Source organism: Urocitellus parryii, chromosome 1 (genome assembly GCF_045843805.1).
Source record: "Urocitellus parryii isolate mUroPar1 chromosome 1, mUroPar1.hap1, whole genome shotgun sequence".
In the NCBI taxonomy this organism is placed as follows: domain Eukaryota; kingdom Metazoa; phylum Chordata; class Mammalia; order Rodentia; family Sciuridae; genus Urocitellus; species Urocitellus parryii.
In genome coordinates this window covers 227,364,059-227,382,484 of record NC_135531.1, presented here as the reverse complement: position 1 = coordinate 227,382,484, position 18,426 = coordinate 227,364,059, and the positions used below count along the sequence as shown (strand labels likewise).

Sequence of the window (18,426 nt, the reverse complement as noted above, 5' to 3'; positions counted from 1 at the left end):
GAAAATGTAACAAGAACATCCACTTGAAGAAAACATTCTATAGCTAATCCTATAGATATTTTAAACAAGTTTTTTTAAACAAGAGAACTTCTTATTTTAATATTTTCCATATTAAGGCATGCATTTGAAAATAATGAAACAATTTAATCGTGCAATTTTATAGCAAGTTATGGGCACATAGAAGGAAAATGATCAAACTTTGAACAAGACAAGACAATACTGGCAATTACTGACCAAATTCTCTTTCCTTCTGACATCATCTTTGAACCCAGCATTGCAGAGAGTTTTTGTCATCAAGGAATTTTCATAGTGTCTTGCAGTATTCCTCCAATAATAGTTGTCTTGGTGCTGCAAATTAATTTGAACAAGAGTGATTCAGCCATCTTTAGAACTGGAACCTCAGTTCATGGATCCCAAGCATCCTTATTTCAGGTGGCCAATATTCTCTTAGCATTATAAATGTTTTCATTTTGGTGTTGCCTTTAATCAGCTATGTTGCTAAGATACCTACGTTATCACAGATTTTCTCTCTCATGTGTTTTCAGTTCATAGTTTTGCATACATTTTGGCTGTCAGATGAGGAAATAATATTTCAAATGCCTTTTTCCCTTGTACTTCTAGCCAGCTGTTACATTTTAATAACCTAGCTGTAAGACCAAAAATATACATTTTCTTTGTATTAAATCTATTCTGGCAATGTAAGGAGAGGAGGCTGGAATCATTCAGACAGGCGCTCATCTGTGCATCTGAAAAATTCATTGAGGCTTATGAATGTGCCATGAACTTTGCCTGCTCATTCTTTCAATATTTGTTTAGTACCTACTTTTTCTAAACATTGTGCTAAGGCAAAGAGAGCAATGCTAGTGTTGACAATAGCATCAACATCATCACCATCTCATCTTTGAGAGCTTTGTGCTTTCTCTGCATACTGGATACTGAAAATACATACTTTACCCACAATCTGTCCATTCCACGTGCATTATCTCTTCATCCTCTCAATACCTTTGTGAGGTACAGGTATAGTCATTGTTCCAGATTCATAGATAAAGAAATTGAGACTTAGAGCTAAGATCCCATAACTAATAAGTTGAGCTGAGATTCTTTTATCTATTATTTTTCTTTTTAGTTATGTACAACACCAGGGTATACCCTGACATAATCACAAAAGTGTGGAACATAACCCATTCTAATTCATACCCCAGCTCTCCCCAGCGCCCCACCAACCCTCACCCACTGCCTTCCACTCCACCCATCCCTCTTCAATTCATTTACAGTTGACTTTTTTTTTTTTTTAATTACTGTCCTGTGAATATACCCAATGCTGAGACCCACCACGCCACATCCAGCATGCACATACTAAAGTTTGGTCAGAGTCTTTCTGCTGTTTTTTCCTTTCTGCCCCTTCTTCCTTTTCCTTAATCCCCTTCATTTACTCAGTACTCTTTCCTCTATTTTGATGAACCCCCCTCACTTTTTTCTCTTTCTCTTTCTTTTATCAATTTTTTAATGTTCCCCCCCCCCAATTTTGGATTAGCTCTGCATATCAGAAAATTTATTCAATCTTTGACATTTTGGGACTGGCTTATTTAATTTGGCATGATAATCAGTTCATCCATTTATCAGCAAATGCCGTAATGTCATTCTTTATGGATCCTCCATTTTTCGAGTATGTATCACATTTTCTTTAACCATTTATCTGTTGAATGGTTCCTAGGTTGGTTCCATAGTTTGACTATTGTGAATTGCGCTGTTATAAACATTGATGTGGCTGTATCACTGTAGTGTGCTGATGGAAATTTTTTTGCATGTATACCAAGGAGTGGGATAGCTGTGTCGTATGGTAGTTTCATTTCTAGTTTATTGAGGAATCTCCATATTGCTTTCCATAGTGGTTGTACTAGTTTTCAGTCCCACCAACAATGTATGAGCATACCTTTTTTAAAAAATATTCTAGTTGAACACAATATCTTTATTTTATTTATTTATTTTTATGTGGTGCAATATAGTTTTGATTTATATTTCCCTAATTACTAGAGATATTGAACAGTTCTTCATATATATGTTGATCATTTGTATTTCTTCTTTTGAGAAATGTCTGTTTAGGTCTTTTGCCCATTTATTGATTGGGTTATTTGGGGTTTTTTTTGTTACGTTTTTGAGCATTTTATATACTCTGAATATTAATGTCCTGAGAAGCAGGTGGCAAAGATCTTCTCCTATTCTGTGGTTCTCTCTTCACAATCTTAATTGTTTCCTTTGCTATACAGAAGATTTTTTAATTTGATGCCATTTCACTTTTCAATTTTTTTAATTTTATTTCTTGCACTTTAGGAGGCATCACAATACCAAACCTCAGATCATACTATAGACCTATAGTAACAAAAACAGCCTGGTACTAGCAACCAAAACAGGCATGAAGATCAATGGTATAGAAGACAAAGAGACAAACCCACATAAATACATTATCTGATAATAGACAAAGGTGCCCAAAAACTTATGTTAGAGAAAAAATAGCCTTTTAAACAAATAGTTCTGGGAAAACTGGAAATCCCTATGTAGAAGGATGAAATTTGACCCCTTTCACCCAGCACAAAAGTTAACTCAAAGTGGATCAAAGAGCTGAGATGCTTTTACAGATTGTCTTGACTCAAGAGCAAACTTTTAACCACTTAAATATAAATAACACTGAGGTTGACTTAAAATTTTTTAAAAATTATTTTAACTCTTTGTGGAAGGAGTGATTAGGCAGATCGTGGAAGAGGGCTCCTAAAGTGCATCTCCCTGTCTGCATTGTTTCTGATATAAGGATTCTATGGAGTGATTACAAACTACCCCCGTGATTGTGGCCTTAGAGGAATTTTGAAGTCACATCCATATTGGAAGGACAGACAGACCTGGAATGGGAAGATGAATAGAAATCACCTTTATAGTCTCTGAAGACACTGGTAAGGAGGAAGCAGCTTCAGAGAGGGCACTGACATAGATTTAATAGATAAATTCAACCTCTGTTACAAAATGGAATTATTAGGCTAATGGGATGGAAAAATCTATTATCCACATAGTATTTATCTCAATTATAATTTATTCAATAAATATGTATTTTTTTACTATCTGGCACTTGTGAAAATAACATCTCTATTCTCTGATATTCACCACAATTTTATTAGTGAAACCACAGCACATAATAGATATCCAGTAAAATATTTGTTGAATGAAAACCATTTAAAAATGCTTAGTATTATTTACGTGTACTTTGAACATCTCATTATTTTCATTTAATGAATTTGTGAGGTTTATAAGTATTTATAATTTCTCAGACAACATCTCTACTACTCAAAATTCTTTTTTTTTTAGTGTTCTTTTTTTTAAATAAAAATGAATCCTGATTATATAATCACTGCATTGGCCAATCTAGAATCACTATTATAAATATTAAGACTCAATTAATTGTTTACCATTGAGATTGGAATGGTTTTCCACTTTGTAAATTATGTCTATTTGGTGAATTTTAATGAAAGGTTAATTATTTCTAAAAACGGCTGAATTTGTTGATCAAACAACTCCTCTCTCTGTTTTGTGGTCCGGGGATCAAATCCAGAGCCTCTGTATAATCAAGTGCTCTACCACTGAGCTATATCCCCATCCCTGTTTATTTATTAATTTACTTACTTAGTGCTAGGGATTGAACTCAGTCAGGGGCACTTTACCATTGAGCTAAATGTTCAGCACTTTATATTTTTTATTTTGAGACAGGGTCTTGCCTAGTTGCTCAGGCTGGACTTGAACGTATGATCCTCCTGCCTCAGCCTCCCAAGTTGCTAGGATAACTGACATGTCCCACTGCATTCAGCTTTTATTTTATTTTTGGGCCAAGGTCTCACTAAGTTGTCCAGGTTGGCCTGAAACTTGTAATCCTCCTTACCCAGTCTCCTGCGTAGCTGGGATTACAAGCCTGTGTTGTCATGGTTGACTTGAGGGTAGTTTTATTCATTTATTATGATTAAAGCAACAGGAAAAATCAATGTAAAAACAAAAAGGCATAGTGCTCAATCATAACTATCATAATTCTCCTTAAAGCTCTGATAGACATCTGACAGAAGATTGATTGCACCTAAGTAAGACTGGCATATCACTTAACCCACCATTGTCAGAATAATAAAAAGAACTTTTAAAGTGCCAAAAGTTAGTCACCAAAACTGACTGCTATAGTCTTTTTGTTTGTTTGTTTGTTTGTTTGTTTGTTTGTTGGTACCAGGGATTGAACTCAGAGGGGCTTAACCACTGAGCCACATCTCAGCCCTTTTTATAGACAGGGTCTTGCTAAATTGCTTAGGGAAATTGCTAAGGCTGGCTTTGAGATTGCAGTCCTCCTGCCTCAGCCTCCTGTGCTGCTGTGGTTGCAGGTATGTGCCATTGCACCTGGCTTATAATCTAAATCTTGAATGTCCCCTAAAAACCCATATGTTAAAGGTATGGTCCCTTGCCTGTGACACTGTTGGAAGGTGCTAGAACCTTTAGGAGATGAGATCTAATGGAAGGAAGTTGGGCCATTGAGTGTGTGCCCTTAAAGGGGTATTGGGATCTTGGTCAGTTTCTTTTTGCTTTGCTTCCATAAAGTGAATGGGACTTCTCTGCCAATGTGCTTTTGCCATGATGTGCTGTGCCACCACAGTCCTTTCAAAACAATAAGACCAAGCGGTCATGGACTGAAACTTTTGAAATCATGAACCCAAGAATGGTGCTAATCCTTATGGGATGACTGCAGGGTATTTCAAGTTCTCCTAGAGTTATACATACTAGGTCAATTTCTTTCTTTCTTTTTTTATTGTGTGTGTGTTGCTGGGGATTGAACCCAGGGCCTTGTGCAAGTGAGGTAAGCACTCTACCAACTGAGCTAAATCCCCAGCCCCTAAAATAAATCTTTTAAGTTGATTATCTCAGGTATTTTGTCACAGTAATGGGAAGCTGACTATCACAGTGACCATATTTGTATATATTGTAAACCAATCATCAGGCTTAGAACTAAGTCAGCAATGGTCATTTTCAGCTGTAAATATTTCTCCCTCTGCTGGTTCTCTCTTTGTGAAAATCGAGCCTTATGTAGGGTTTATCATTAGTCACATCACAGGTCAAGTGGTCCTATCCTTGGGGTCTCAGGAAAGCACAAGAGAATGGAGAAAGAATAGAGTGTGAAATCAGCAGGCCTGAGTTTTTACCATGGCTGCTTTGATTACTGACTTTCTGTCCCTAAGCAAATACCTTAACACCAATGAATTCCTTTCTGAAAAACAAATATGAGGACAACATGAAATAGTCTATATGACATAGCATTTTTGGAAGCAGGCTTCTGTATAAGTGCTGCTGATTTGCAGGCATTGTAAAGCTGGGCCTGAATTTTTTTTTTTTTAACTAGATTGGCAGAAGAATACAGTAACTTAAATTATTATAAAGTAGAAATAGAATGGGATTATTAAGTCAGTTACCTCACAAATTATTTATTCATATATAGCATGATTGTAGAATGAGACCTAAGGCTGAAAGAAATTTTCTAAGGTCTATTTCAGGCACTCAAGCCTGTTCTGAAAGTAGATAAATATATCTAAAGATAAATATAGCATATCTTCCTAAAACATCAGTTTTTCTCAGTAGTAATTGGTTGTAAACATGTTTGTTTAACATGCTTAAACAAACATGGGTACATTCTAGGGAGCTTAGAGAGACTCTTCTGTGTCCCTACACATCCCTATTGGTTGCTGTTAGGGGCATTTTGGTGGAAAAGGCAGTAAAGCACTTGCCTCAGCTGGCCACAGAGCCTTAAGTAGCATTTGATTTTATTTACTTAAGGTCTTCAGTTGCAGAGTTAAACTATCTCCCACTAACTTATCCTGTGTGGAGGAGGATGTCAGCAGGGTAGACACTTCTCAATGCATTAAAATATCACCAAAAGATAGAAATTAAATCAGACTTTAATCTGTATCTTCTTACTCACTAGAGCCTATTGTTGCAAATCTGACTTTCTGACAGACTTTATTCTTTCTTCTCTAACATACTCATCACTTTCAGGCCTTATGCATTTGCCTCAAGTCACTCTTGAGATATCCAGTTCCACATAAGACACAGTACATGTTTATAAAAGAAATACAATGACTATCTCTGCTATGAAGACAAGCGTCCAAGTTAAAGTTCTCTCTTAATTTCATTAGGATCATATGAACTAACAGGAATTTTATAAAATGAAATATAATTGACATGACATAAAGAGTTTGTTTTAGAAAGTGCCCAGAGCAAGCTGTTTTTACTTTTTATACATCATTATCTTGATGGCAACTGTGTGGTGTAACAGGGTCATTTCAAAGAAAAGACAAATTTCAAAGAAAAGACAAGTTTCATAGAAAAATCTGGCTGGCAGTAAAATGGACAATTAATGCATCTCTGAATTATGTTCCTGTTTACACTTCTTCCTAGGCAACTGTTGTGGAAGTTAAATCTTTTACCTTCAGGCCACTATTGCCATTTCCATGTAATAAAACAAATTTTTGGAAGTATGTTTGAACTGCACAAGTATTCTGCATACCATGAGTCAACATGGGGCTTAAAATGAACATCTTAACCAAATTTCAACCATGATATCCTAATCAAACTACAGTTTATTTTTGTTATATGTAGAAAGCAAGATTTTATAACTTGAATTTAAATATATCTGTAACAGGTCCTTTTTAAAATAACCAATTCACTTAGGCTTTATCCTAGCCTAACCAACAAAATTAACTGGAGGAATGAGAAAACTAAAAATAAAGGGCTTAGCTTTTATTCTGATACACTTGGGTTGATGAGTGCAAAGTGTTCACTCTGTTGTAATAACTTGAAATAACCTCATATGACAGTTTAAAATCCGAAAACTCTCCTAATTGTATCAACCCTAGTCTGCTTTTTAGTTGTATTTTATATATGTATATTACAACTGAAAGATTTTTTTTTTAAGGAAATGAAAACATGTATGAGTCAATATTTTTGCACTGGATTTAAAGCCCCATGATTGATAAAGTGTTGGAGCATCTCTAATTTCACCTTCTTTATTGTTACAGAACAGTGTTAGTGTTTCTCTAAGTCTTACAGATAATAGGATCAAAGATAATGGTTAAAATGAAAGATAAAAACACAACCACACATTTCCTCAAGTACCCCTAAGGTTTCCTGAGAGGTAGGGCTTGGAAAAGTAGTTCTCATGGAATCCAGTTTCAGCAGCCTATCTTTGGAGTGAGCCAGAGAAGACTGTTGTTATGACTTTCAGCAGACAACCATCACTGCCCATGATCCAACATATAGTGTTGGACTTCTATATATATTAACAGATAGTTAGATAATGAAAGATAATACGTTCTATTTGTTCATTCTATCTTCCCAAAGCACTGTTACTATCAGTGCATCAGGACTACAACTTATAACCCTCTAAGAACTTATACATCAAAAAATAAGACTATGTCTTATGAATTAACTTCAGATCATGATAAGATAAATCTGAGCAGAGATGTGCAAAAAAAAAAAAAAGGAGACTGATACTCATCTAAGCACTGACTTAAGGAGAGGGAACCCCACTCGATGTCCATGGGCAAGGCCATACTAGTTGTAGAGGATTCAACAGATGTCTTAACTCATTGCCTTAAATATTGTTTATCTAACCCATTCCCCTTGTTCTGGTTCCAGTCTCACCAGCTTCTTAATGATTTTTCATTCCCAATGTAGGGGTGCTACCAAATAAGAGCATATTGGTCTGCCAAATTATGATCAATGTTGTTAGTTTCATGAGCTTGGGAATAATAGCAATCTCCCCTTGAGAAATAGTCATAATCCCTTTTTATTGATAAATTAAGTTTATGAGACTGGACACTAGTCAAAAACAAAACAAAACAACCCAGCCCGTTGTAAATTTGAAGATAAAGCCACCCAGCCATTCCCACATAGACATACCCAAATCTTTCAGCACATCCTTGTGTGCTGAATTATATTAACCTTCCTTTTTCCTTTTGAATTTCTATAAAAAATATAGAGAAGGTCATAAAGTTCATTTAGTTAAGCTGGGACTTAGAAAAGTTAAATAAGCTGGCCAATATCAGTAGAACCAGGACTGGAAACCAACCTGTGTGTGACTTCACCCCTCTCCCTAGGCATGGTATTGTTCACATCGAGTAGAAAAGCTCCCTTAAAACTTGTCTCAGGGAAAATTCATCATATTTCTCTTGTTTCCTAGAGGGCTATACTTTTTTGTTTGTTTGTTTGCATTGTGTTTTCAAGTGTCATGTTTAAATAGTATTATATATTAGTCTGTCAGGGAGCATGTCAGAGTGAACAACATTTGATAGTGACAATATCAGTTTAGTGTGTTTTAATTTTATTATACACTGAAATGAAATGCATTGATGTGCCTGATTATCATCTTTTTAGATGGATATTACGTTAATGCTAGGGAAACAATGTAATAAAGACTGAGTTAGGAATTATGGTGTTACTGTTGCAGTAACAGAAAGATTTAGAGCTCTAGCAGAGTATGTAAGAGTTTCATCTGCAACATAAAAATGTATTTATCCCAATGTAACTTAAGGAGTTTAAGAGTTCTGAAGTATAAGTCTCTAATGTTTGACTTACAGTGCACTTGGAAATTTTGATTAAGTATTGAATCTGGTAGATACTATAAATTCAAATTTATCAGTTCTAAAATACCTAGTGATCTGAGACATACAGAATATAAATGATCTAGAAATTTGTTCCATTGATAACCTTTCAAATTTGCATGTTAACAATAGATAAGAGGCAGAATAGTCAAGAAAAAAGATGGAATTTGAAGTTATGGAGACCTAGATTCAAGTCCTTTCACTTTTTACTAGTTAGATGACTTTCAACAAGGTAGTTAATCTCTCTGAGCCTGTATGTTTTCACCTAGAAAGTGATAGTTATTATTATCTACCATTTTGACAATTAAACTACATCTTACCTGCAAAACATTACTAATGTCATACAGTTGTCAGTGAATGGAAACCAACATATTGTCTTTAAGTATCTTACGATATATTCCACTCTTGGCTTTAATGGAGAAAAATTGGGTTCCCCTACAATTCAGGGGATAAAGGTAGGAATATTTGGTGAGTTGAATTTGCTTGAATTCATTGATCTTCATGTTATGTCTGATACTGGAGATTTCAGAAAAACTATTGTTTATGCCTCAGTTTTTAACATTTTATAGAAAATGCAGAACTTTGTTCAATGAGAACAGAAAAAGGAAGACTTAATCTAGTTAATCTATTTCCCCAGGCTTAGAGCCATGCCAGCTAGAACATTGTTCCGAGTGCTTTTTGGATGGAATGGTGACTTAGTTTAGTTAATTTAGCTTTGTGCTAATGAGTCTATGGTATTACCATGATGTTACAAAGGAGGTGGCTATTTATGTTGCATGTCCTTTCAGTTTCCTAGAAAACATTCTTACTTTAAGTAAGCCCTGACTTTCAGTAGTTGGAGATTTATTCCTTTGGTTTGCCTTGGTCCTGTGTTTAAAAACCAGATGCTTGTGGGCAAGGAAGTATAATCAGTCATTTGTATGTTGGTGTGACTAATCTGCTAAAGCCCTTTCTTGTAAACAGAGTTTGATCGAATTACTCACAGTTTGAGCATAAGGGTTCATGCAATTTAGGATTGCCAGGACAGGGTAAGGTAGAAATTACAGAATGGTAGTGTTTACAAATGTCCTGAAGCTCACATTGTTTAGGACAGTGGCCTTAGGTTTTAACCCATGTCATAGTCACACATGATACTCTTGGAAATACAGGTTCTCAGATATAAGGAAAGGAAGGAAATCTGTCATATATTGGTTACTTTCTATGCCAGAAATGATGCAGAATGCTTTGCATATATTATATCATTTAATTAATTTGATATTGAATTTTTAATCTACTTTACACATAAAGAAATAAAAAACTAAAATAAATCAGGAATTTGACCAAAGACATTCCACAGCTACTAAATTACAGGGCCACAGTTATCACTTTGGTGCAGTCCCAGAACCTGTTTCCTCTTATACTAACTACACTGGGTGAAAATGAGAGGCTAGTTCAGCACAGATCCAGTTTTGTCACTGGATGAACAGCAGGGTGATAAGATTGGTAGATGTGTCTTTATTTGAAAAACAGTGAACATGTTCCTTTCCAAGGTCACTTATTTGGCCATCTATTCCTTTTTCCTCATATTGCCCTTCTGCCACTTCACACCTTGCCATTTTCATAGTCCTCTGTTCTGCAGGTGGCTTGGACAAATATAGAAAGGAGTTGTGGAATCTGCCTATTCTCCATGCCTTTTTCCAGGCCAGTTTTCCTCATTCAAATAAATGTATGCAAGTGGCATCAGTATTGAGGGTAGGCAGAGTAAAATCTAAAGATAGGCCAGAGACTCCCAGTGAAAATAAAAGGTAAATCCTGCTGGTGTTTCCAGCAAGAATGACCTTGTAGGATATGTGCCAGATCAGCTTAGATTCCACCCAGTTAAGCACTTTTCTTCTGTTATATGAGCCTGAATGAGAGGCACTGTATTCCTAACATCTTGTTTTTATCTCATCTCATTATAAGGTAGTCAAAAGAGCTATTAGCTTTGGAGACAGAAGACAGGGATTCAGATCTTACACTTTTCACTTCCTGTCTGTGTGACCTTGAGCAAGTCATTTTGGGAGCCCCAGGCTCTTCATCTTATAAAGTGATCATAAGTAACACTACTTCCCAGGATGCTTGTGACCAGTAAATTGGACAGATTATGAAGTGCTAAGCAGTGTTATAAGCAGTAATTTGCTCTTTAGCATATACTGATAATCTCCTTTCCTTTCCACTTTTCTCCCTCCTCCAAACCTTGCTTCCTCAACTACAACATATGTCATTATATGCCTTTTTAAAGATAAGATTAGAACTAGAATATGGGAAATTGCATAGGGGCCATTAGGCAAAGGGAAGAACAAGAGTTTCCAGGCATGTTTGTGTGGTATTGCAGATTATAAACTCCTTAAGGGCAGGGACCTATCTTATGCAACATCCCTTACAGTTGATATTTGGCACAGCATCCCTGTAATGCTATTATTTATTGAGTGCTTTCTGTTTTTAGACATTTCATCTAATACATGTTATTATTTAAATCTCCAAGAAATTTATAAAGTAGGTGTTGTTAGCCAGGCCTATAATCTCAGCTACTTGGGAGGCTGAGGCAGGAGGATCACAAGTTTGAGACCAGCCTAGGCAACTTAGCAAGACTGTGTCTCAAAAAATAAGGGCTACCACTGTAGCACAGTGGTAGAGTGCTTGCTAGCTTGCTCAAGATCCTGGATTCAACCACCAGTTAGTTCTGAGAGGCATAAAAAGATTTTATTAGCCATATTATGTAGAATAGTTAATCAAGGCACCAAGCAAATCTCCCAAGGCCAGTATTCAAACTTTTGTCTCTGATTTCACATCTCTGCCTCCCAATAAAAATAGTGACCTTTATTTGGTTTTTCTTTTTTAACCAATTATTTTTTGAACTCTTTTGTGCAAGCTACTATGCAAATTCTAGGTTAATATGAAAATTTATAAGACCCAATTCTATATAAATAGCTACATGGATAATTGTGATATAAAGCAGAATTCGATGTCTTATAATTAATGAACGAGAAAAGCAACTCAGTGAGACCCTGTTTCTAAAACACAAAAAGGGCTGGGAATTTGGCTAAGTGGTTAAGTGCCCCTGGGTTCAATCCCCAGTACCCACTCCCCAAAATGAGGATAATAAATGCCTCGAAGGGTTTATCTGTGTACATAATGGGATTCTATATGTAAAGTGATTAGCTAAGTGCCTAAAATTAACAAAGTCTGTAACTATTATCTATACAGATATGGTCAAGTAAATGTATGCATGAGTGAAATACATTTGTCTGAAACATCAGAATATGGATAGTGGTTCAGTTATAGACTTAGTAGTTGTGTTTTGCAAGTTCATTCCCCTAATTAATGCAGAAGTGCAGTTGCTGTTGTGTTGAAGAAATAATAGTGACCAAACCCCTAATTAGTCATTTGAGAATAGCTAAGACCTTTTTTATTCTGAACTGCTGTTTTCTCTTCTTACAGCCCTAGGTAGCTGCCCAAATTGTAATTAGTCAGTATTTCTTGATTAAATGGAAAAATTAAGAAAGACAGACAATACAACTCTGCCTTGTCCATGATGTTTTATCTCTCAGAAGCAAAATGAATTTTCTGGATAACTTTACTATGAATCTTTTCATGCTCAGTTGAGTTTGTTACTCTAGCTGAAGGACTGGGGGTGATCTAAAACACAGGCCCTTGACCAAAAATACTCGGGAGAAAATACCAGGTTAAACATGTGATTGTTTTCTTTAACTTAAGAACTTGGTGTTAAACGTTGAGGGGGAAAAATACTGTTAAACTTGCCTTTAAAGTCTCTTTTTCTGGTGCCTGCAGAGAATTGAATAAATGTCACTTTAGGCTGTACATACCTAAAGAGTTGGTTGGCCTTTATATTTTTAGTAATCACATGACAAACTAGGTCTAACCTGAAGAACAGTTTAAGTGAGGCAAAGGAATTTTTTTCCATTTTATTTCCTCTTGGAACAGGACCATTTTATACCTCATTCATCATCTACAGGTATAAATATGTGTGGGAGGGGGCGCTGGGGTTGTGGCTCAGTGGTAGAGCGCTTGCCTAGCATGCATGGGGCACTCAGTTTGATCTCCAGCACCACATAAAAATAAAAACAAATAAAATAAAGGTATGTGCCCATCTACAACTAAAAAAAAATTTTTAAAGTATAAATTTGTAAAACTGAAACTTCTGTAGATGTAAATATTAGCATTTATCTTTTCATTAAAAATGTTTTTTAAGGAATAATAAGGACTATAGACTCAAGAAAATAAGAACAAATTAGAGGTGTTTAGAAAAATCAATCTTTATGTTTGATATCTAACATATCTTAATAACAGTTTAAGGAGCACTCATGCCCTAATTAAACTAAAATATACTTTAGGCTCATACCACCTTTAGGTTATGAAAGCTAAAGCACTACAAGTTGAATTAATTATTTTTGATGCTGGGGATCAAATCCAGGATCATGCACATACTCTTCCACTGAGCTATACCCCCAACACCTAACTCATTTAAATGTTGATTTTTATATTCTTTAAATAAAGCATAACATTGGGAACACAGTGGATTAAAATTAATTATTGTAGCATGAGGAAACCAAGTGAAGATATTCAGGAAACCAGAATGGGAAAATTGAAACCTCTTATATAGCACCTTGGTGAAAAGTGGAGGTGTTTATCTTAAAGAGCTAAGTTTTGAGTGTCTTACCCATCACTCTCCACTTCTGCCTTTCTACATCAGCAAACATCCAGGGGTTTTAAAAACATAATTACTACATCTAGGACCTATATATATAGGGAACTTATTCCCAGCTGCTCTTGATCTGGTCTCAAGCTCTCTGAATAAAAAATGCTGAGATGAGAGAATCAAAATATTGACTTTACCTACTTAAGTATAGACCCACAAAAAAACTTCACATAGTAGAGACAAAACTGACCACTCCGGGGTGTTAACCATGCTCTTGATTCTGCATGAAAGTAGTATGATATCTAGTTAAAGTATTTTTTAATCAAACTATTTGCAGTTTTTGTTCACTTTAAATAAAATTGGATTTTAGTTAACCTTAATCCATAATGCACAAAGAAGGGGGCTGGAAATTAGTTCAGTGGTAAAGTACATGCCTAGCATAATGAACAAAGAAGGGTATATGATCAGCCTTTTGTAAATTACCTGGTAGTTACTAATACATTAAAAAAAAAAAAGAACTGGTGCTGTATGTTAATTTTCCTCTGCTTTTAATAGTTTTAAAAATTCATTTTGTAATAATGCATGACTCATTCATTGCTCATTATCTTCCCACTGATTTTATTTTTTTTAATTTTTTTTTTCCTTGAGCCGGCAAGAAAATCTTACATGAGAGGAGGGAGGAACAGAGTGAGTTGAGGAATAGAGTACTTAAATACTGTTGCTTGATTTTCATTGGTTATCTCCTTTCTTATGGCAGCCAGTCTAATCCTGCCTTCCCCGGCAAATCCCTCCCTCCCCCACCCTCCCAGCTAGAGGGTTCACAGGGTGTCTTGTCGCTAGAAACTGACTGCAAGCAGTATGTAGGCATCTTTCATTCAGAATGGACATTAATGTATTGAATAAAGAAGAGAGCTTTTAGAATTGTATTATTTGTCAAAATTGCATGTCTTTTAAAAAGGGATAAAGAGAGATGCTGAACATTTTGTATGTTAGCATCGACTCTTTTTCTGCTCAGACTCTAAGTTTTCAGAAGCTTAAATATAGAGCCCTTTAAAAAAAGAAGAAGAAGAAAGAATTTGTCTGGTTAGTCGGCTTCTTTTGAAGAAGTGCTTCATCACCCTCCTCCACCTCTCCGTACTGTGTCCGCAGCTCTCTGTAGGTTAGGGTTCTGTGCTGGCTGCAGAATGCTCATGTGAGCTGAATAGACTCCATCGACAGACACAGACCAATACAGGTTTTCTTTCTTTTCTCTGAATTTCAAAATGCCATCCAAAGAGTCCTGGTCGGGGAGGAAAACTAATAGAGCTGCAGTTCACAAATCAAAACAAGAGGGCCGACAGCAAGATTTATTGATAGCAGCCTTGGGAATGAAACTGGGTTCTCAAAAGTCGTCTGTGACAATCTGGCAACCTCTGAAACTCTTTGCTTATTCGCAGTTGACATCACTTGTTAGAAGAGCAACTCTGAAAGAAAATGAGCAAATTCCAAAATATGAAAAGGTTCACAATTTCAAGGTAAGAATATTTGTTTTTAGCCTTTTCTCATCAGAAATGCTCATTATTTGAAATATGTAATACTAAAAGAATATCTTCTGATGTCTTTAAAACTAGGATGAGTTGACTAAAATTTTCTTGCTCTTCAGGGAAAGGAGATGTTTTAAGCCTGATTTTATTTAAGGAATGGCTGAAAACAAGCTAATAGAAAATCATCCCCATTTTTTCTAGTGCTGTTTTAATTCTGTTTAATCAATGTATAGACACTGGTAAGTCTTCACTAATATTAAAAGGGTCCCATTTAATGATTTTGGCATTATTTTATTTGTGATGCAAATGTATCTAAATACCTTTGTTGGCTATTTCGGGAGAGGATTAGATCTTATCTGTTCATTTCTGCTAAAAGGCTTTGGATATAAGAGGCATGTTCAGTTGCATCTGGATTGAGCAGATGGTCTGCATTTCCCATAGTTTCTGTCTTTTCTCCTCTGTTAATGAATTGACCATGATGAAAAGAGGATGGCTACCGTGGGACTGTGATGCTGCTGACACTAGCAGCTTTTCCTCACTTTTTGAGCATTTGCTTTCACCTTGTGTATGTAGTTTTTAAATTATTGTGTTAATGTATTTGTCAACTGTACCTGAATCTTCTTTCATCAAGAAGATATGTGTATTGATGCAGGCTGTGTATAGATCTTTCCTGTGCTTTAGCATGATACGAGGCCTTGAAGTTGTGTCCTTTGCATCTTAATTCAGAGAATATATAATGTGAAGTCGTGTCTAAGGAAGCCAAGCTACACTTAGGTAGATGCACTGGTATTTATATGGTAACTTCCCAATAGTTAGACAACTTCATGATGCACTTATATAAGACATGAGTATTTTCATTTTAGACAAAATATTGTTAACTCTGTTAAGAAGGGACTGTTTGGTTTCAAATGGTGATAAAGCTGGAAATTCTGATCTTCCGTTTATTTATTAATTTAGTCAGCATTTATTTAGCATACAGGCTTTGTACCTGGGAAGTGACCCCAAATAGGTCCTTTTGCAATATAAAGTTAAATACATGTTAAGTCACACACACACACACACACACACACGGCTATTTGAGCAAAGATCACATGCACACTCTTTAGAAATAGCTGTGATTTTAAAATATATCATCTCCAAAGATGTATCCTCTGATTTGGTCTGCAGAAACAGGCCTTTTAAGAGTGCCATTTAATACCAAGTCAAGTTTATTTATGTGCTTTTTATCAATATTGATAAATTTGCAATTCATCCTGATTTTTAACACCAGAATTAATTTTACTCAAATGCTAATAATATGCCCCCCGTATGCTCTGCATTTTTCACATGAGGAATAGATTATTATGATCTTTAGAACATTTGAGGGTAAAAGATTAAGTTACTTAACAAAAATATTTCTGAACTATATAGGCTATGCTAACTCAATAATATTTTCTTCTTCTTTAAATATATTTCTAAGGACCTTACCTTTCAACTAATATCTTTGCTTTAAAATGAAATAATCTATCAGATTAAATACCAGATGGAAAATAAATCTGATTATGAATCTAAATAATTTATGTAGGTTACTAGGCCTCAGTTTATTCTTGCCTAATATATGACCTGGTCTTATAAGAACTATTACCAGGAAAATGACCCCAAATAAGTCCTTTTGCAAATATAAAGTTACATACATGTTAAATCACATACACACAAAAAATGGCTATTTGGATTCCTCAGCAAAGATTACATGTACTCTTTAGAAATAGCTGTGATTTTAAATATCTCCAAAGATGTATCCTCTGATTTGGTCTGCAGAAACAGGCCTTTTAAGAGTGCCATTTTAATACCATGTCAAGTTCATTTATGTGCTTTTTATCAATATTGATTAAAAGCAAATAGATTTGTTGAAGAATTTGCATAAACAACAAGTATATTCTTTTTTCCTCCCATAGTTTATATCTTCCAGTTATTTCTCAGCTTTAACACATGACTTTATGAACAAATTCTATATGACTAGAAAATGCTATCTATGGGACCAGTTGTGACTCTTATTAGCTGGTACCCAAACTGTTTTAAGGATAGTTGGTTTGGGTTTTTTTGTTTGTTTGTTTGTTTGTTTTTTCTTCCAACTACATAAATCCTTCTCTGAAACTAAAACATTAAAACCAGCTAGGACTTGCTCTTAAAAAACAGTGTGCTCAGGAAAGAGCTAATGTTAGTAGTTTGCATTACATGTTTTCTCAAGTTGCTAATGAGGTCAGAAGTCTCAGAATTTGGTTCTTCTCATTAAAATGTTATTTTAAAAATATGTCTGTGGTGTGGTGTGTGTGTGTGTGTGTATATATATATATATATATATATATATATATATATATATATATTTTTTTTTTTTTTTTTTTTTTTAAGGAGGGAGGTCATACTTGACTTCTGAGAATATCCCCAAAAGAATTCAGACTCTGTGGCAGGCTGTTTTTCTCCCACACAAATGCTCACTTAGAAGGTCACTGATTGTGATGTGTACGTACAGTTCAGCGGTTTGTTGTGGGGGAGAACCTGAACATTTCCATAAGGATAATTATTCACGTGGCCTTGCCAGTGACTATTTTCTGTGTTGATAACAGTGTATTCTGTCTAACCACCAGCCCACTCACAGAAGCCTCATTTCAATATGGTTTTCTTTTTTGCTTCTTGAACTGCCTTGTTATGTAATGCAGTGAGGTGGAACAGCTGTCAGATCTTTTTGGGAGAGTGGGGGGACAGGAGGGTGAAGCCAAAAGCATCATATACCTTTGGTGAAGCCCTCACACAGTGAAGCCAAATAGAGCAACTGGACCTGACTCCAAACTCTGGAGGTGTTTGAGTTTAGGGTATCTTAGTAGGAGAAACAGGAGGTTTCCCATTTGCTGTTATGTAACATGGTTTCTCTTTCTAGCTGTCTTAAATTCTGTTGTTATTTATGGGGATTTGATAAAGCATCTATCATAAGGACAGTGATGTGTCTTATGGAGGTTGTCATTTTAGAGATAAATGTTCTACATCCTTTAAAAATTATTACCATATCAGCTGTGAAATTAAGAGTGGTATAAATTAAGAGTGAAATTTCAAAAAAGGTAGGAGAAAAGATTCTAAATATTTTCATCATGAAGAAATGATAAATGTCTGAAAAGATAGATATGTGACCCTGATTTGAACATTATACAATCTATACATGTATTGAAATATTACATGGTACCTGGTTCCCCATAAATATGTGTAATTTTTATGTGTGAATTAAAATTAGAGTGAAAATAATTTTAAACTGTATCCTGGGCCAAGTTCTCTTTTTCTAAACTTACCCTATCCTAATATCACACAGAGGAAAAAATAAAGCCTCTGATATTTAAAACTAAAACAGTCATTCTAACCTCCACCCCCATTGAACCCCCAGCAGTGATTGCCTCCTACACTTGGAAACTTTCTAGATAGAATGATATTAAGTCCCAGCCATTGCGCTCAGGAGCTTGTTTATTATTTGTATCAACTTGGACAGATTGCTTAATCTCTCTAAGCCTCTTTTTCTATATCAAAAATATAG

The 18,426-nt window shown here is 35.3% G+C and overlaps 1 protein-coding gene across 2 annotated transcripts in view; it reads left to right on the top strand.

Moving 5' to 3' along the window:
* Chn1 (chimerin 1) overlaps positions 1 to 18,426 on the top strand; it is a 172,540-nt gene that overhangs the window by 114,090 nt on the left and 40,024 nt on the right. For both annotated transcript variants that reach the window (XM_026405632.2, XM_026405633.2), the window contains one exon: positions 14,784 to 14,861. In XM_026405632.2, coding sequence (XP_026261417.2) covers positions 14,784 to 14,861 — 78 coding nt within the window. The remainder of the gene's footprint in view (positions 1 to 14,783; positions 14,862 to 18,426) is intronic.